The 20,230-nt window shown below is 36.3% G+C and overlaps 2 protein-coding genes across 2 annotated transcripts; both read right to left on the bottom strand.

Annotated features, from left to right (window-relative positions):
- Nucleotides 1–1,030: 1,030 nt before the first annotated feature.
- Nucleotides 1,031–3,527, bottom strand: LOC110884264 (60S ribosomal protein L22-2). The gene is made up of 3 exons (XM_022131958.2): nucleotides 3,419–3,527; nucleotides 3,064–3,320; nucleotides 1,031–1,307 (listed from the first exon to the last, which is right to left on the bottom strand). The coding sequence occupies exons 2-3, from the start codon at nucleotides 3,291–3,293 to the stop codon at nucleotides 1,163–1,165; spliced, it is 375 nt and encodes a 124-aa protein (XP_021987650.1). The 5' UTR covers nucleotides 3,294–3,320; nucleotides 3,419–3,527; the 3' UTR covers nucleotides 1,031–1,162.
- A 4,983-nt stretch (nucleotides 3,528–8,510) lies between these two features.
- Nucleotides 8,511–9,366, bottom strand: LOC110884262 (pectinesterase inhibitor 6). Its single transcript, XM_022131956.2, has one exon. It carries the CDS (start codon nucleotides 9,279–9,281, stop codon nucleotides 8,706–8,708), a length of 576 nt encoding a protein of 191 aa, XP_021987648.1. The 5' UTR covers nucleotides 9,282–9,366; the 3' UTR covers nucleotides 8,511–8,705.
- Between the last annotated feature and the right edge of the window lie 10,864 nt (nucleotides 9,367–20,230).

Here is a 20,230-nt window from a genome sequence, read left to right as displayed (position 1 = left end):
CTCCAATACCGTAGAGATTAGACTTTTCAATGTTGATTTTCAACCCCGAACAAATGTTAAAACAACGTAGAATTCTCACAATATTCGAGACTTCTGATTTAGACCACTCCCCAACGACTATAGCATCATCCGCATACAAAAGATGGGAAATAACCGGCCCATTGTCTGGTGTGGCAATACCTTTAATAGTCCCCGTGTCTCTAGCCCGCTTAAACATACAAGATAAAGCTTCCATTACAACCAAGAAAAGGAACGGAGAAAGAGGATCCCCTTGTCTCATACCTTTTTCACACTTAAACATGAAAGTAGGAGACCCGTTGACTAGCACAGACGAACTAGCCGATTTAAGAATACCCAAAGTCCATGAACACCATTTAGGAGGGAAGCCCATTTGTTGAAGGATGTCGATCACGAACTTCCAACTCACATTGTCGTATGCTTTCTCGAAGTCAATCTGGAGAAAAAAAGCCTTCGCCTTCCTCTTTTTGATCCAAGTGATGAGCTAGTTAATGATTAAAGGCCCGTCAAGAATGTATCTCCCTTTTAAGAAAGCTGATTGGGAATCTGAAATGACTCCATCCAGAATCTTCCTCATACGGTTGGCCATAACTTTGGATATAACCTTTGCTAATCACGCCTACCAAGTTGATGGGTCTATAATTGTTAGGAGATAGGTCTTTAATTTTTGGAACAAGAGTGATGAACGAAGAACCACAACCGTTACTTATTTCTCCATTACAATGAAACCAATTGAAAATTCTGAAGAAGTCATTTTTGAAAATTTCCCAAAAATGTTTCTGGTTAACTTGACGAGAAAAACCTAGCTGGATGTATCACATCATTAAATAAAGTAAAAAAAAAACTAAATTGAACATTGTGTTGTGGTTATACGTGTAAATTTGTTACACAAATAATTAAAATCTTTATGTTAGATAAATCACGGTTATGTCAGCCTTGATTCACAATCTGTCTTCAGGTTAGTGTTAGAATGGAAGAAATTTTCATGAATCAATGGGGTGACAAAAACAAAAGGCTTGCAAAGGCACATAAAGCATAAATATTACTGCAAAACAATATCTAAAAATCTGAAGTAAAAAAAAACAAGATATAATAAGTTTCAAAATCACATGCCAGAAAAAAAAAACCTAAATAATAAACTTGCTTAATCTTCCTCTTCACCCTCGTTCTCAGCAATGTTGAAGTATCTTAGCTCATAAACATTGCGTTCTTTGTTAGAAGCGATCACACGAAGCCAGTCCCGCACATTGTGCTTCTTCAAGTATTTCTTTGTCAAGTATTTCAAGTACCTATTATAAGAAATCACCCATTAATCCATTATTTACCTTATCAAAAGTAACATCACCTATGCATACTTAATGCTCACTATCTAACAAAAAAAAAAATCACTATTAATACCCTTAATAAAAAAATCACTATTAATGCCCTTAATATTATCATCTCTTAGGGGTTGTTTGTTTACCTCTTAATGGTTCAGACCTCTTATTGATTCAGCACTTAATGGTTCAGACTGTTTGTTTCGTGAGCAAATGTCTGAATGGTTCAGACATTCGCCTTTGAATGGTTAAGACCTCTAATCTGAATTGGTCAGACATTTGCCTCTAAAGGGTAAAACATTATACTGTCTCTTAATGGTTCAGACCTCTTACTGGTTCAACACTTAACTATTCAGAAGTTGCCAAACAGCCCCTTACAAAGACTAAAGATGGACAAATTCAAGATGCTTGTATTGCAACCTAATAGCATCCTTGTTAATCTTTGCACTAATCTAATTGAGTCCATGACAAATTATCCTAAAACTTTATCATCATATTTTAGAAAGGCTGATAATGAACAAATGCATATTTGTTCTAACTATGCACATTCTAATCAACTAAGATTTAGAAATATGATTTGTACTTCAACAAAATGCACTAATCAAATTAAGCTCGTGACACATTATCACAAAAAAAATAATATCACTGTCATCATCATCTCTTATAATAGCTGATAATAGACAAATTCATAACTGTTTAAACTAGATCTAGAATTCATTTTAATAACCTTATATTAATCTATGCACAATCTACACAGTTGAATTAAGAACATGATTTATCTTTTAACAAAATGCACTAATCGAAAAAAGTTTGTGACTCATCATCGCAAAATTCATCATCATCATCCCTTAACAAACTTGATAATTCACAATTTTATATATGTTTGACTTGGACCTATGCAGTTAATGCGGTAAAATATCAGATGTCAGTCAAGGACCGATATTTGAGATATAGGTTATCTCCGTGAGATATCGTCGGGATATCGTTAATCCTAATACAACGAAGAATTTATATATATAGCAATTGAACTCATGGTTTTAAAAAACGCTTGAGGCGTGCGTCTCAAGGCGCGCCTCGAGGTGAAACAACCAAAAAACGAGTCTGAGGCGCGCCTCATGGGGTTTTTAGTGTTAATGCGCCTCAGAGAGACTAAGGCGCTAAGAAGGCTGCGCCTCAGGGGATTTTGATAGTTGTTTTTGATGTTTTTGACTTTTTGTGTCAATTTCAAGCATTTCATGTCTTGTTTATGTGTGTTTCTGATGATTTTGATGAATCTAATGATGAAATTAGTTAGTATAATTATTTTTATAATATATAATTTTTTATAGTTATTTATTAATACCACCTCGTCCCTCGTCCGTACGCCTCGTTTCGCCTCGTGAGGCGAAGGGAAAACGCCCCGAAACTCGTTTTTGTTCTTTAAACTTTGATTGAACTCTAATAATTCAGTGATATATTGGTTATATCTGTCAAATATCCTCTAAACACAAACCCTAACAAGCATTTTTCAAAAACCTAAACCCTAAGAACAAATCAAACTAAAACACTTAAGAATTCTAATTTCTAAACCATATCCTCTAAACACAAACCTTAACAAGCATTTTTCAAAAACCTAAACCCTAAACACAAATCAAAATCAAACACTTAAGAATTCTAAACCATACCCTCTAAACAAAAACCCTAACAAACTCACAACAATCAAAACACAACTTATAATAAAATCAAATACCTTTTGGAGAAATTGCTATCAGCAGTAACAGAGATCTTATTCTTCTCACGAGAAATCGTAACAGAATCCCCGAGATTCCCAGCTTTCCCGCCAACCTTAATCCTCTCCTGAAGAAACTTCTCAAGTGACGCAATCTCCATAATCTTATCCTCTACCGGCTTTCCACAATCGATCACAAACGTCGCCGTTTTCTTCTTCCCGCCCTTTGCTGCTACTGCTCCGCGACTCATCTTCGATTGTGTATGTTTTTCTACGAACTGCAGCAGCAAAATTGAAGGTTAAAGATGAAACTGCTTGAATAACCGGTTTGATTGTAAAAAATTGATCACTGATGCTGAATACTGGAGGTACATACCTGGGGTGATTGAAGACGGCGACCTGCAATTGGATTAGGGGAAATGTGGTGCTGCTATAAGCTGAAGAAGAGAAGCTGTTTTAGGGTTTTGGGTTGGGAATTGGGCTTTTAATTGAAGGACTTTGAGCCCAACAAAATTTGGGCCGGATTCACCAATTTCAAACTATGGTTTTTGGGTAGTAAAAGTTGATGAAAATATAATTTTTTTTTTTTGGAAAAGGCGACTTTGTGTTAGGTTACCGTACTTCTTAAATTGGAGAGCCTCGTTGCCCCACTTTGGTCAGACTATGTTGTATTAACTGGGTCCACGCTGGCTTCAGAGTTTGGCTTGAGCGTTCCTCCAGGAAACCATACCGCTCACTGCCACTTGATAGACGTTGTGTCACCACAAGAGCTAAACACTCTCTGGCGTAACACACGATGGGACGAAACCTGTGTGGCTTAGGATAGAACTTGACAACTCTGCAGAGAGGTTAGACTCTATCCATCATTGTCTAATCCACCAAAGTGATACAAGTGGAGATTGAACTTGGGTTTCCATTGAATAACCCAAGCCTCCCTATCACTAATCCACAAGTGGTGGATGAAAATATTAATTAATTACTAGAGGTAGAGGTAAGTTTAAATAAAAAGTTTGTTTTGTCTCAGAAAGGCCAAAAGGATTTTTAAAACTCAATATTTGGCTCAAACGAATATTAGTTGAACTTATTTCAGTGGCGTTGGAACCGGATCATCGAACTTTACTATCTTTGCTTTTATGGTTTAGCTTTCAAGATCTAGTTGTTAGATTTTAGCAATTAGGTTTTAGGTTTAGTTCTAAGGTTTATTATTAGAGTTTAGGGTTCGACAAGCCGATATCAACACCACTAGAATGAGTTCAATCGAAGTTCGTTTGAGCAGGATATTAAGTTTTAAAAACTCTTCTTAGTCATAGACAAAATAGAATCCTTAGTGGAACCTTTCCCTTAATTACTAACAATCATCACTACTGAGATATTTGGTATGAAACATCAGATTTTCTGCACCAATAGCTCCAATTCACAACTTACCTACCAGTATATGCATAAAAAGTTGAAAGAATGTCAATATTTATAGAACTATTTTTTTAACATTCAAATTTGATTTAAATAATCCTAACTTTCTCAATATGGCCGATAATAATCACAACTCAGTTATTTGCCGATAATAATCCGAACTGGTCCACTTTTAACCGATAATACTCCGCGTTAAAAATAGCTTAACGGAGTTAAGTTTTTTTTTCGAATTACAAACCGATGTTTTATGGCTTTTGATTAGAACGAGGATACGAGTAAATTTACCTCGAAATCTATTGGGGGTAGAGATCATTTATTTTGTTACCTTGACTCTTCTAAAATTGTTGATTTCAAGATTGCCGATTCACTTTTGTAATTGTGGAGTTTGTAAACCACTATTACCGATGCATCGTAAGTAATGTTGTTACAGATGTGTATGCTTATATCTACGTATATCTACTTATAGATTTGTTCCGCTTAAACTATTTCTACTTTTCTTCACTACATGTTATTTTTTATTATTGCCAAGTTTCGTATTGTTTCAATAATCCTAAGCTTATATAAAGTTAATAGTTCTTCTAGTACACAACCTACAATCTAAGGGTATGGAAAGGTTTGTATAATGAAATCATTTGAAAGACCTTAGGGTTGATTTGAAACATTAGCATAATTCTTGAAGTCGCCGCAACATGCGGGTTTCTCACTAGTGACATTAGAAGGTGGGGTGTTTTGTTTTTCAAATGAGCTTATAATGGTTGAAAGCTTACCACTATTATAGAAAGCAATATGCTACATGAGAAGTAACTTTCCACTCACCTTTCCGACACGCCTTATATGTGACTAATTTAAAATTTATATGTGACTAATTTAAAAATAGGTCGACGCACACAACTACTATTGAGGAGTCGATGTCAACAACATAAAAGAAGATATTGCAACTCACATCATTCACTTGACACTTAATCGAGCAAGATATCACTTGATATAGTACAAAAAAATATCCGTATTGATATAATATATTGGTTAAACATTGATGTTTTTTTTTATAAAAAAGGTTCGACAAAGTAAGAAAAAAACCATAGCGAGTATTTACGGTAGTTGGAAGAGCAACTTTATATGGTTATTGAAGGTTCAACAAAGTAAGAAAAAACCATAGCGAGTTTTTTTTTTATAAAAAAGGTTCGACAAAGTATGCATAAATTTCTAAAAACCACACGTGTTTGCACACAGGTATTACTACTAGTATTTCAGCATAGGACACTCAAACCTTAATAATATTGTGTATTGATTATTTCATCCAAATTGGGTTTATACTTTATACATTTTGCATATAAATATTTTTTAGGAACTCAAACTGGATATTAGTATTTCAACTTTACAAACCTCGTTATGTTTATCGATTGCATTCCTTTGAACGGATACTATCTCTGTCTGAGGGTCTTTGGCTTAGTGATACCAATATATTGGATATGGCTTTGTCTTTTCAAATGGTAAGTATTCAAATCTCATAGTTGTAAAAAAATGTGTAATTTAGGTGTAGAGTTAGAAAGTGTGAGTTTCTGTTCATAAAAAAAATTTAACTAACGATAATTACACAAGATGTCATCATTTATGTATTTACATATTTGTCGATTATTTATATATACGTGTTGATGAGGAGATATTCATGTTATTTTTTAATCAATTACGTTTCATTTAGACTCACAGTGCTTGTATGATATAGTTCATATGAAAATGAACTAAAAAAAAGCATTGTCTGCAAGATTATAAGAAGATATATTTTACATGAGTTGACACGTCCCTTCACACGATAGCTGATAGTGTTGACGGTTAAACCTCAACTTTTTATTTTTATCTAAACTGTTACTCTAAAAAAATACACTCTTGAAAATTCACAAGACAACTCTAAGCTGAACCAAGTATGTAAATTTAGAAAAGTTAACTTGGTTTGGGTAGTTTTGCCACTTTAATTCAAATTTGAAACATTTTGCATCTGGATCCCTGTGGTTTCGTTTTTGTTACCATTTTAGTCCAAAAGCAAAATCAACTCAGATTTAAAAAAAAAACCCTACTATTTTGTCCTTTTCCTCAGAAGCAAAATGATCATTTAAGCATTAATATATATATATATATATATATAAACATCATCTTCTCAAAAAAAACCCTTGTCTCTTTCCCTTCTCTCTCTAACACCAGCTCTCTCTCTCTCTCTCTCTCTCTCTCTCTCTCTCTCTCTCTCTCTCTCTCTCTCTCTCTCTCTCTCTCTCTCTCTCTCTCTCTCTAACACCAACGCTCTCTCTTCTCTCTCTAACACCATCACTTCCGGTCACCAACAACCAATCCACTTCCAGTCAATCGCCACCCCCGCACGCCTCTGTTTTCATCGGACCACCACGGCAGAATCCCCAATCTCCATCTCTCTCGAAACCTAAATCCAGATCTGTCGCCGCCATAGTTCATTCCACAGCAGAATCCTCAATTAGTTGATTGATTGGTTAGAAAGTTTGAATTTTGTGACGATCAGTTTGTGTTTATGTGTGAGGGTTTTGGTTTTGAAGATGACAGGGGGTGGTGGGTGTACGGTGGTGGAGGGGAGACGGTGGTGGTGAGTGTATGGTGGTTCAGTGTTATTGTTGATGGAACTCAAGATTCATTCCTAGGGTGGGGGTCATGGCGGTGGTGGCGATAGGGATAGGTAGTGACAGGGGGTGGTGAAGGTGATGGTGGAGGTCATGGCGATGGAGGTGGAGGTGGAGGTTGTGGTGGTTGAATGTGACGGTGGAGGTGGTGGGTGGTTGTGGGTTGAAGATGAAGGAGATGAGGAAATTATATTTTCTTTTATTAGTTTTAATTAATAACCAGTATAATAAAACATAAATGACAAAATTACCCCTTAGGAAAAGAACAAAACAGTGGGGTTTTAATTGGGGGAATCTGGTCAGATTTTGCTTTTGGACTAAAATGGCAACAAAAACGAAACCATAGGAACCCAGATGCAAAAGTTTTCAAATTTGGACTAAAATGGCAAAACTGCCCAAACCTCAGGGACCAAAATGACAATTTACAAATTATTTTGGCTTGAAGAGACGGTAATGTTTAAAATTAATTGGGTCATAACTTGCTTATACTATTATAAACGCTTATTTTGATATTGGGTCCTAACTTGCTTAGGGGCTGTTTGGCAACATCTGATGATCTGAATGGTTAAGTGCTGAACCAGTAAGAGGTCTGAACCATTAAGTGCTCAACTAGTAAGAGGTCTGAACCATTAAGAGCCTGTATAATGTTTAATCATTCAGAGGCAAATGTCTGACCAATTCAGATTAGACGTTTTAACCCTTCAGACTCTGTATAAATCTTAACCATTCAGAGGCAAATGTCTGAACCATTCAGACATATGCTCATGAAATAAACAGTCTGAACCATTAAGTGCTGAACCAGAAAGAAGTCTGAACCATTAAGAGCCTCATTAAGAGGTAAAACAAAAAGCCCCTTATACTATTATAAAAGCTTATTTTGATATATCTTTTTCTACAAATTTGAAAACAAACTGGCATTTAGATGTGTGACTAAAGGTAACAAAAACAGACGGATCTAATATACATTTTTTTTAGTTTATGATAAATTATTCATATGAAAATCTAATTTTACTTGATAAAAAATATGATTTCTTGATGTTTTCTTATTTGCATGAAGAAAATTCTTATATCCGCCACAATAGTCAACACAACCTAAATTAATTTAACTTCTTCTGTAATTCGACGTTTATAAAAAGAATCGCAATGCTAAACAAAACTTATTTCAAATAAGTCGTTTCATACTGCTTTGTTAAACCGATAAATCTATTTTGTATCATAAAAATGGTTGCATAATTTTCAATCCATAAATTACAACTTGTTTAAATGAAGTGATTTCGAACTGCTGAAAGCCACTTATTTCACACCAAAAATAGATATACGCAAACACTTTTCATCATTCATACACTCGAAATTTTTTACACTTTACAGAAAAGAGAGACATTATGAGGTTTACATGAAACATTAACGTGAACTAAGATATTGATACCACCGGTAGAATCTCACATATAATAAGAAAAACATATAAAAAAAAGATATTCAACAGTTGGATTATTTATTTTACCATGGTTTTGTAATCTGCTCCATACATTCTAATTATGGAACTTAGTTGCTACAAAACCAACAAGTTACTTACCTTTCTTAAAGGGTAGGTTCAATGCTCAAATGGGTATTGTGCTATGGTCCAGCTGAAGCAAGTTTAGTAACAAGAGCAAGAGCATTACTAGTAAAATAACCCACTTTTGTAACCTTACTTGCCAACTTTTTTATTGCTTTCCCTTTTTGCCCTTCAAACCCATCTAAACAAGTGTCTTCATCAGTAATTGCACTACTAATCCAAGTAGTTACATCCCCCATTTGGGCATCAAATAACTCACCACTAATATGTCTAAGCACCCCTAATGATTTGTGAAGATTATCCAATGCATCTTGAAACTCCTCCACACAATCTAGAACCGCCACTCGGTTTCTTCCCTTCATGGTATTCTTCTTCTTTAGGGCTATTAAGTAACGGGTCGTGTTCTTGGTAACACCTATGGTGACCGAGATACCAGCCCGGGCCCACTTACTCGGGTCCCGTTTCGCTGTGTTTGAGAATGAAGAAAGAGAGTGAATGCAAAGATTTTGATATCTTGTAACACTACAAGCATCTTTAACATAGCTATTCCCCTCTCTAGATCCCCATGAGCATGATGGGGCAGCTAACCATGATAGTAACAAGAATGTCACTAACATAATTCTAGTACACACCATTAAAAAGATGAAGTTTGGAAATCAAAGAGACAAATTTACAAAAAAGAGCAATTTAAAGCTTTGGTCTATATGTTATATGGAATTGAAATGATGATCATGATAATATATATTATGTAAAAAGAAAGGGTTTTGTATGATGTGGAAAGTGTTAAGAAACAAGAAGAGGATGAGAGTAATAAAGAGTGGTAAGTGGGAGGATAACCTGAACTAAATGGTGTGTAGATGATCATGTGAAAATGAGGTGGACCCACCATGAATTTCTAAAGTTTTCTATGGTATATCTTGCCTTAAGCTCAAGGAAGCCCAAAAAGGTGATCAATATAGGTAGTATAATCCACATCAAGCAGGGTGCATCATGGCAGAAAGATTTGTTCACAAGAAAGGTGAAATAGTCATATAAAAGCATTAAATAAGATTGTATTTGCAGGACTGTATGCAGATGAGAGTCTAACACGATAGTCCAAATTGATAATAATAATAGAGTAAATTGCCAAAATCGTCCCTGAGGTTTGGATCTATTTGCCAGTTTCATCCAAAATGATAGTTTTGTGTTATATTGCCCCTCATGTTTGGCAGATTTTGCCATTTTCATCCAATTTTCTAACGTGATTTACTTTTCTTGTTAACTCAGGGCAGTTTGGATATTTTACTAATTTTTTCTCCTTTTTATTTTCTTTTCTATATTTTTCTAACCAAAAAACAAATAAGATAATACAAAACCTACCCCACATCCACCCCACTCTCCCTCTCTCTCTATAAACATCTACTTCTGGAACTCTTTTTTTCTCTCTCTAGAAAACTCTAACCTCTGCATCTCTCTCTAAACCTCTATAACTCTCTCTCTCTAAATCTACCCGTAAACCAGCACCTAAATCCACCAGAAACTGACCATCACCGTAAACCGACCACCACCACAGTAAACTGACCACCTCCACCACCGTAAACTGATCACAACCTCCACCACCGTAAACCGATCACCACTTCCACCACCGTAAACCGACCATCGGATATCGACCCCCACCTCCACCACCGTAAACCGACCACTTCCACCACCATAAATCGACCACCTCTACCACCGTACAGTTTCATTAAAGTTGGTTGAAGGCTACACGGAAAGATGTTAAAACTGGCAAACCAATTACAAGGCTAATGTGCCCATTTAGCTAAACTGGTATAGATTTGGGGGTGTTCGAGTTTACTTTTTGAAATTGTTTTGTTTAGATGTAGTGAATCTGATTTTGGTTATTGATCAGGCGGGTGTTACGGGATTTTGGTTATTAATTAGCTGGAGCCGCCATAAGTATGTGTGTGATGATGTGATGAATAGAGAAACGTGAGGATTTGGATTCTAGATTCTTGTTTGTATGAATTAGGGGAAGAGATGAAATGGGATAACATAGCGAATGTTCTATGTAGCTCAAGATCCATCATTTTAGGATATTTTGTGTTTTTAAAACTAACATAAGTTTTGTATATCAATGTTACATTTTTTATGATCTGAATTAAGAATATGGTGGTGAAAGGTGGAGATGGTGGTGGTGAAAGGGTGCATACGGTGGTGGTTGTTTAGAGTGAAGAAGATGAAGTGGATGAGGTGAGGTGGGTAGGTGGGTAACAAGTGGCCCCGATTTATTTTGATATTGAATATTAAATAGATTAGATATTAAATAAATAAAAGTAAATTGCCAAAAATCCAAGTTAACAGAACAAATTAACCAAGTTAGAAATTTGGATGAAAATGGCAAAATCTGCCAAACGTGAGGGATAATATGGCACAAAACTATCATTTTGGATGAAACTGGCAAATAAGCCCAAACCTCAGGGACAATTTTGACAATTTACTCATAATAATAATAATAATAATAATAATAATAATAATAATCAAATGTAACCATTAATAAAGATTTCAATTAATGTCATATGACAATATCTCTTTCAACCAACCAATTTTACTTTTAATTTATATAAAAACATTTTTTTTATCCTTATCCTACGATTATTATTATTATTATTATTATTATTATTATTATTATTATTATTATTATTATTATTATTATTATTTATAAATCTCTCAATTTTTAATTTTAATATAACATAATATAATATAATTGAAACTTCATCTCAACCGAACCCTAATCATGCAACATGGGTCTCCAATGATGCTCATATTCACGACAGGTGCTGAGTCCAAACAATAGTACTATCGTTGCTAAGGTGTCAGGCAACAATCACTGTATTAACATAACATACAAGCATTCATCGAATAACACATAGCATGCAATAACGGTTAGCGTATAAATAGTGTTTGCTTTGTGTGTCGATTGTGATTTAGAATAAGTAACGTATGTAACACCCAAAAGTGCATAAAGCAAAAAGGGATCGAGTATACTCACAGATTGTGTTTAACAAATAAAGACAACCTTGGATTGAAGGGAGCGCTGAGAGATTAGCCTGAACAGTTAACGATAGTATAAACGATAAGCGGTGCGTAAAACGGTGCAATAAGTACCAAGTGTCAGATGGCAATCCGATCGGATGGCTAGTCGATCGGGTGGCAATCCGTTCGGATGGTCATCCGGTCGGATGGCCATTCGATTGGATTGTCACCTCGTTTGGCGTGGATGTGTTTGTGTATGATGGTTTGTACTTTGAAGTTTTCGTTGTAACATTTTGAAAGCAGAGAAGTATCTCTACCCTTCAGGTCGATCGATCGAACGCCGGCTCGATCGGGTGACGATCCGATTAGTAGGACACTTAGTGAGAACAAGTTCACAGCAGTTTGTCACTCGATCGGATAGCAATCCGATCGGGTGGCAATCCGTTAGAACTGTAATGCACTGAACATGTTGAAAATTGTTTAAGTGTGGAAGTTCAAAACATCACAGGGTCGGATGGTCGTTCGATCGGATGGTAATCCGATCGGGCGGCAATCCGTTCGATGTTCAAAACTCTCAAAGAGTTTAATTATAATTTAAGTGTGGGACCAAGTGCAAGCCGATCGGACGGCTGTCCGATCGGACGGTGATGTGCTAAAAGTGGTCTAATTAAACTAACTAATTTTAACCCTAAATTAGACACTCTAAGTTTTAAATTTATAAAAACAGACTCTAAAACCTAGACCACACCACCGGCAAGTGTACCGGTCAATGCAGTATAGCCTAAGTAAGTCTGAGTATCGAACCCACGAGACTCTGTAATTACGCTAATTAGACTCTATCTCGACCTAGACTGACACAGACTCTAACTGTTTAATTGGTTGGGGGGGGGGGGGTTACGGAAAAACTAAGGAAATCTATTTAAACTAATTAATTAACTAAAACTAGACTAAATACGAAGGAAAACAAAGACAATTCTTATATGAGAGACGAGACCACCTAGACTAGAATCCTGAATTGATTTTAAAGAATTACCAATTAAGTTAAATGCATGAATTATGGAACCAGGATCTTAAAGTACTAAACCTATTAAGAACCAACTAAGCCCCTAGACCATTCTCAAGGAGAAACCTGTGGAACTACCTAGGCTGTTAATCCTACCGGTTATTAGACGCCTTTCCAGTTGTCTAATTATTGTGTAAATACCCTAATGTTGACCTACTCTTTTCCAATCATAGATCTAGGGTAGTTTGAATTAATTAACTTGACTTGATAGACTAATAAAACCGACAGGTCAACTAAGACACGACCTTTTCCAAGGACTATCTAAAGCAATTCGCCGGGTAAGACCTATCAATAGCCCCTCACTTTCCAGGTATTAGGACTAGCAGAACACTAAAACCTAGCAAATTACTAACAATTACTTCTAGGGGTTACCGGCCGATTCTCCCTAAAGAGTTAAGATTTCTTACGTGATATAGACACTCACCAAAATCCTAAACCCTAGTATGACTCTATGTTGTGATATAGACCGTCACTAAGAATCATACGAAGCAAATGACAATAATAAACCAAGTCAAAGTACGCATGTGCATCAAATCAACAAAACAAACTCTTTACTAAACACAATCAATCCGTAATATTCATGCAAATAACGAAAAAGATAAAAACTTCATATCAATCCATTCATCAAGTCTAAGTGGCTTAAATGTTTAGCCAAACATGGTTTTAATAACAAATAAACAAAGTTTCAAACAAGAATTCATCGATACTAAACAAGAAAAAAAATAGAGAACTAAAGAAATCGAGTAACAAAACTCGGTAATCCCTTGCTCTCCAAGCTTCCTGCTCGATCCTGATGATTCCCGCAAAACAAGCTTGAACTGTCTAATTATGATGTTGTTCGTGCGTCTGATGATGTTTGCCTCCAATATTCTATGTGCCGCCTCTCTAAAAACTGATGTATTATCCCCCCTTCGAAAATAAATAATGGCAGCCCACCAAGGTCCTCTAATTTTTGTCAATGAGGTTTAATATGGACTCCTCCTAAAAGAATTAATTGGGCCGCCACTTTTTCTTTTTATTCTGTTCAAGATCGTGCCTCCAACTCTATCTTGAGAATCAAGTTGACTTCAACTCCAAAAATATCCCCATGTGCAGCCGCCAATCTCAAGAAACATTCCATTCATAGAAAATAGCTTTAATTTTACTTCGGTCCCTGGCATCACACTCTGCCCAGCTGACTGATCATTTCTATATTACTCTTTTCCACTCCATTTGCACCAGGACCAGTTAAAACACAATATAATATAATATACTACTAAAACTAAATAAAAATAAACAAAATCTATACAATAATTATACAATTTACACGGCGCAAATATGTGTATTTTACCACTTATCAAATATCCCCACACTTAACCTTTTTTCGTCCTCGAAAAAGATTTATGCAACGGAATCAGAGATGAATAATCACTCGGGTCAAAAGCATATGTATATTTTATTAAAACCAAAGCTTGTGTTAGCCGCGATTGTGAATATACTTGTCCCCTTAAACCCAAATCCGGTCTTAAGCCCTTACCATGTGAATTTAATTTAAGTGAGATCAGTCTGCCTAGGGTCTCACGCTAGAATCTACAGTCTACCTACTCCCGCCTCAAGCTTATAGAACTAAAGGAACGATCACTGGACCATTTCCCAACTGTCTTATATCAAAACCAAGAGAGTTTACAATCAATTTTTTTCTTTTTCCCCTTTTTTTCGCTTTTCTTTTTTTTTTCTTTCAATGAGCGTAGACGTTGCTTTCCCTAACCAAGAGGCAATCTGGCTGTAGAGTTGCTATCCCCAACTCGGATTGCTTAGGCTTCGGTACTTTTTTTCTATTCTTTGCAAGGTCGATTTCACACATCCTAGCGGTAATCCGGTTGTAAAGTCACTATCCCCAACCCAGACTACATAGAAATGCGCTACTTTCATTCAGTTTCTAGCTCATTATTTTATTTTTTTTTCTATTTTTGCATGATCACAAACTCTAACGGTTTTAACTTATTACGGTGTCCCTTATACTCCTATTGGTAGTTTCAATTTCGCATATTTCCCAGGCGAAAACCCACTAATAAACCGACAATTAAGGTATATTAACTCAAAGGGACTTAAAACCAAACCGGGTCTATTCACATATCCCAAACTAGATACAAGCTCGACTTAATTAATCTCATATTATCATTATGTGAACCCGAACAAAAATTCATCTTTTCTATCATTTTCCATTTTAATTTGCAAACTTCTTATTTCAAAAGACATTTTCTGATTTTTCAATTTTTTTGGATTTTTTTAATTTTTTAATTTTTTTTATTTTTAAAATTTTTATGACTCAAGACTCACTAACTAAGATCTAAACGATAGTTTCCCATCCCCACACTTAAACTCTACATTGCCCTCAACGTAGGATGGAAACCGACTCAAAAGACTAAAATAAATAAGAAATAAAAATAAAGGGCATAAATGGAAAGGACTTAGCTTGGTTAATAACGACGCATATACTTCAAAACTCTCATCCAATCCAGCTCGATCGTATAGCATTTCGGTCGCGATCGGCTTTGACACTGACTAGTACACTTGGAAAATGCCTGATATCTGATAAGCAGCTCCAAAATCACCCGAATGGAGATTGAGTACGGGTGGCACATATTCAAGCCTGCATAAACAAAAACAAGCAAAAACCAAAGCAGTACCGACTCTAAAAAAACGGCTCAAAAATTACTAACTAAGACTCAAAATACAAAACTACGACTCTATACAAACTCTACAAAACCTCCCCACACTTGAATTTAATCAGGAGGCTTTTCCTTTACTTGAACCCGGTCTAACCCATTTAATTCCACCCGTTTCTCATAAACATTTAAAAATTTAACGGTGGAATTATAAAATGATTTTAAATTTTTAACGGGTTAGAACACAAAAATTTGAACTTACCTGGCAGGAGCCGCTGAAACACGATCCCAGGTGTTCTTCTCATTATCTTCTCCCGTGGTTTTAAACTTTTTCTTGCATTTGCTATTAGTACCACGGGCCAGCTGTGGTATTCTTTCTCTTCCACCACCACCACCACTTCTTCTTGTTTGATGTCTGTCATTTGGTTTCCTGCAAGTAAAGCTTCTAAGTATGCAAGGTCACCATCCGGATCAAACGTACCTACTTCTTTATCTACAGGCAAACCCTCTAACTCATCCGCAAATTCTCTCTCCTAAAACAGCTCATCCTCACTTTCCTCATCCTCTTCATCTGACAAATCCCATATTGGTTTTGTGGGATAAGACTCATCATCAGAGACATCCAGGTCAATAGGATCACCTGCCATTAAAAGAGTAGAAAGAGCAGAAAAAGGTAGAGAGAAAAAAGAAAACTATCTAAAAAAATTACACAACTATACAAGTAGCACGGATTTTTCAGTTACGTCTAATCAAAGCTAATAAACGCAATCGCCAAGAGTCCCCTGCAACGGCGCCAAAAACTTGATGTGCTAAAAGTGGTCTAATTAAACTAACTAATTTTAACACTAAATTAGACACTCTAAGTTTTAAATTTATAAAAACAGACTCTCTAAAACCTAGACCACACCACCGGCAAGTGTACCGGTCAATGCAGTATAGCCTAAGTAAGTTTGAGTATCGAACCCACGAGACTCTCTAATTACGCTAATTAGACTCTATCTAGACCTAGACTGACAGAGACTCTAACTGTTTAATTGGTTGGGGGGGGGGGGGTTACGGAAAAACTAAGGAAATCTATTTAAACTAATTAATTAACTAAAACTAGACTAAATGCGAAGGAAAACAAAGACGATTCTTATATGAGAGACGAGACCACCTAGACTAGAATCCTGAATTGATTTTAAAGAATTACCAATTAAGTTAAATGCATGAATTATGGAACCAGGATCTTAAAGTACTAAACCTATTAATGTCACGGCCCCCGACCCGGTTTGACCCGGTGTAGGAGCCGCGGGACAGAAACCCGTGGTATTGTTTATTATGGCAGCGGAAATTTTAAAAGGATCTTTTAAAACTTGAAATGCCCGATTATTTTATTTCACAATTCGGGATAAAACCCATAATTTACAATAAGGGAATTTCACCGAGAAACCCCTGGTTTACAAAACATGTTTATTTATTTTATTAAGCCACTACTTCAAGCTTGCTAGTGCTCCACAGCACTTTTTCCTTAATTCACAGCAGATCACCTGAAACATGTTTTAAAAAGGTTTTATCAGCAAGAAATACTGGCGAGTCATTCAAGTTGCACAAAACGACACATTGTTATAATCCACAGTATTAAGGGAGATTACAATGCTTCTATCAACCAATTACCCCAAATCGGTATTTGTCACTCGACTGTATCTGTGACTATGGTCAGATCACCCATTGGCTAACTCGTTGTCCAATGGTGACGGGTATCAAGTAATGTATACAAAACCCCACATACCGGCAGTAATTGAAGATTACATAAACTTAATCCATGTAATCATAACTTTAAAACCAAACATGATTTTGAAAGCAAATTTGGTAAAAAGAGAATGACTCACATTGCAGATTTATACGGGCAGAGTTTAGCCTACTGATAAGCCTGATAACCTAATTTAAACAACAATGCACACGAACTAGGTTAGTAACTAATACAGCATTTACGATAACTCACGAGATACAACCCTCACAACGAATGACAAAGTGCAATACTAAACATCCATCGAATTCACGACGAATGACAAAGTATAGCCCTAATGTGGGCAGCACTTAAACATCCATTGGATAGTTTCAATCGATCGGATATTGAATCGTAGCAGCGATCGAGTTATTACCCTGTCGTCGTGGCGGCGTTTTGTGTGCGGTGTGTGTGTGTGTTTTGAAGTAAACATCGTATAACTCAGTGTACGAAGCGAGTTTTAATGTCGAAATAGCGCCAAACTTCATGTCCCAAGCCCCTGTATTTATACCCCGTTTGGACCCGCCCGCGAGTCGCGAAGGGATCCCTCTCCCCCGTCGCGAGTCGCGAGGCACACCCCCTAGCCTAGGGTTGCCTTGTCACTTGTTTAGGCCTGCTGAGTTAACAGATTTTGAAACTACACGTTCTTCAATCGTTTTAAGCAGATAAATATGATTAGGAGATACCCCCCTTGAGTTTTAGGGTCCCTGATCCTGATTCTGATTGTTCTGAAATTTTTAGGGGTTACACCATACTACTTGGGGGTTTCAATTAGGGTTTCCCATTAGACAAATAAAATAATAACTTAATAGTTTTGGTGAGAGTTGTTACAATTAAGAACCAACTAAGCCCCTCGGCCATTCTCAAGGAGAAACCTGTGGAACTACCTAGGCTGTTAATCCTACCGGTTATTAGACGTCTTTCCAGTTGTCTAATTATTGTGTAAGTACCCCAATGTTGACCTACTCTTTTCCAATCATAGATCTAGGGTAGTTTGAATTAATTAACTTGATTTGATAGACTAATAAAACCGACAGGTCAACTAAGACACGACCTTTTCCAAGGACTATCTAAAGCAATTCGCTGGGTAAGACCTATCAATAGCCCCTCACTTTCCAGGTATTAGGACTACCAGAACACTAAGACCTAGCAAATTACTAACAATTACTTCTAGGGGTTACCGGCCGATTCTCCCTAAAGAGTTAAGATTCTTACGTGATATAGACACTCACCAAAATCCTAAACCCTAGTATGACTCTATGTTGTGATATAGACCGTCACTAAGAATCATACGAAGCAAATGACAATAATAAACCAAGTCAAAGTACGCATGTGCATCAAATCAACAAAACAAACTCTTTACTAAACACAATCAATCCATAATATTCATGCAAATAACGAAAAAGATAAAAACTTCATATCAATCCATTCATCAAGTCTAAGTGGCGATTGCGTTTTGATTCATCACCACAATATTAACTTAAATAAACATGCACAGGTAACACATAAAGGCACACACACACACACACGTAAAACATTATCCAGAACGCATAACTCGAGTTGCGATTGCGATGCGGTAAGCGATAAAGCGGTAAAACATGCGATAAATAGCGATTAAATCTCGATTATTAATAAGTACTCCACATAATACAACTAACATAAATAAATAGACTATCTACAAGTTAAAGAAGTCAAAACATGAGTTGAGCAAGGAGTGACAGATCGCAATTAGCAATCTTTTCTTCCTTTGACTTCAATCTTGACTTTGACTTTCGAAACACGGGGTGTTACAGTCTCCCCTACTTATGGGAATTCGTCCCGAAATTATGCTGAAGCCGTAACAAACAACTGCGGGTACTTCGCCTTCATGTCGCTTTCGAGTTCCCAAGAAACTTTCAAGAGTACTTTGTCACCGACCTGGAATTCTAGTGGCTTGCGTCGATTGTCTGCATAACTCTTCTGGCGATCTCGAGCCATTTTTAATCTTTCTTTAATTTGAGTTATCTTGTCAATGGTCTCTTGCACAATCTCAGGACCTGATAATTGACTTTCTCCTATTTCTGCCCAACAAACTGGAGTTCTACACTTTCGTCCATACAGTGCTTCGAACGGGGCAGCTTCGATGCTTGAATGATAACTATTGTTATAGGAGAATTCAATTAGGGGTAGATGATCATCCCAGTTTCCACCAAAATCTATTACACATGCCCTGAGCATGTCTTCTAAAGTTTGAATTGTTCTTTCACTTTGTTCGTCTGTCTGGGGATGATAAGCTATACTTAAATTTAATCGTGTACCTATGGCTTCTTGGAAACTTGTCCAGAAATGTGAAGTGAAACAACTATCCCTATCTGATACAATGGAGAGTGGAACTCCATGTAAGGATACTACTTCGTCTATGTATAATTTGGGTAACCTTTCCATGCTAAAAGTTTCTTTCATGGGTAGAAAATGAGCTGACTTGGTTAATCGATCCACAATTACCCAAATCGCATCGTTACCTTTTCTGGTTTTGGGCAACTTAGTAACAAAATCCATGGTTATTAGTTCCCATTTCCAAACAGGCATTTCTAATTGTTGGAGTAACCCGGAAGGTTTCTGGTGTTCTGCCTTAACTTGTGAACAAGTAAGACACGTAGATACATAATTAGCTATGTCCTTTTTCATTCCTATCCACCAGAAATTATTTCTTAAATCTTGGTACATCTTATTTTTCCAGGGTGCAAGGTATACCTAGATTTATGAGCTTCCTCTAAAATCTTACTTCTTAAATCTCCCTGCTTAGGTGCCCAAATTCTTTTCTTATGGAATCTCCAAATTCCATCAGCTCCTTGCTCGAATTCTTTTATTCGTCCTTTCATTTCTTCAGCATCATCCTTGATTGCTGTTGCTTTAATATTCTTCAATTGTTCCATTAAATCTAACTGTAGATTTAATCTAAGTGCACGAACTCGCTTTTGCTTTTCATGATACTTACGACTTAAGGCATCTGCGACTACATTTGCTTTTCCTTCGTGATACTGAATATCACAGTCGTAATCGCTTAAAATTTCCATCCATCTTCTTTGCCTCATGTTAAGTTCTTTTTGCCCA

Source organism: Helianthus annuus, chromosome 10 (genome assembly GCF_002127325.2).
Source record: "Helianthus annuus cultivar XRQ/B chromosome 10, HanXRQr2.0-SUNRISE, whole genome shotgun sequence".
In the NCBI taxonomy this organism is placed as follows: Eukaryota; Viridiplantae; Streptophyta; class Magnoliopsida; order Asterales; family Asteraceae; genus Helianthus; species Helianthus annuus.
This window is presented reverse-complemented; position numbering and strand designations above follow the sequence as displayed.

What these genes read in the sequence shown, in the direction of transcription:
- LOC110884264 (XM_022131958.2), bottom strand. Translation starts at nt 3,293, where the DNA reads ATGAGTCGCGGAGCAGTAGCAGCAAAGGGCGGGAAGAAGAAAACGGCG. An exon ending in GATAGCAATTTCTCCAAAAG is followed by an intron (nt 1,308 to 3,063) that starts GTATTTGATTTT and finishes TTCTTATAATAG; the next exon opens with GTACTTGAAATACTTGACAA.
- LOC110884262 (XM_022131956.2), bottom strand. Translation starts at nt 9,281, where the DNA reads ATGGTGTGTACTAGAATTATGTTAGTGACATTCTTGTTACTATCATGG.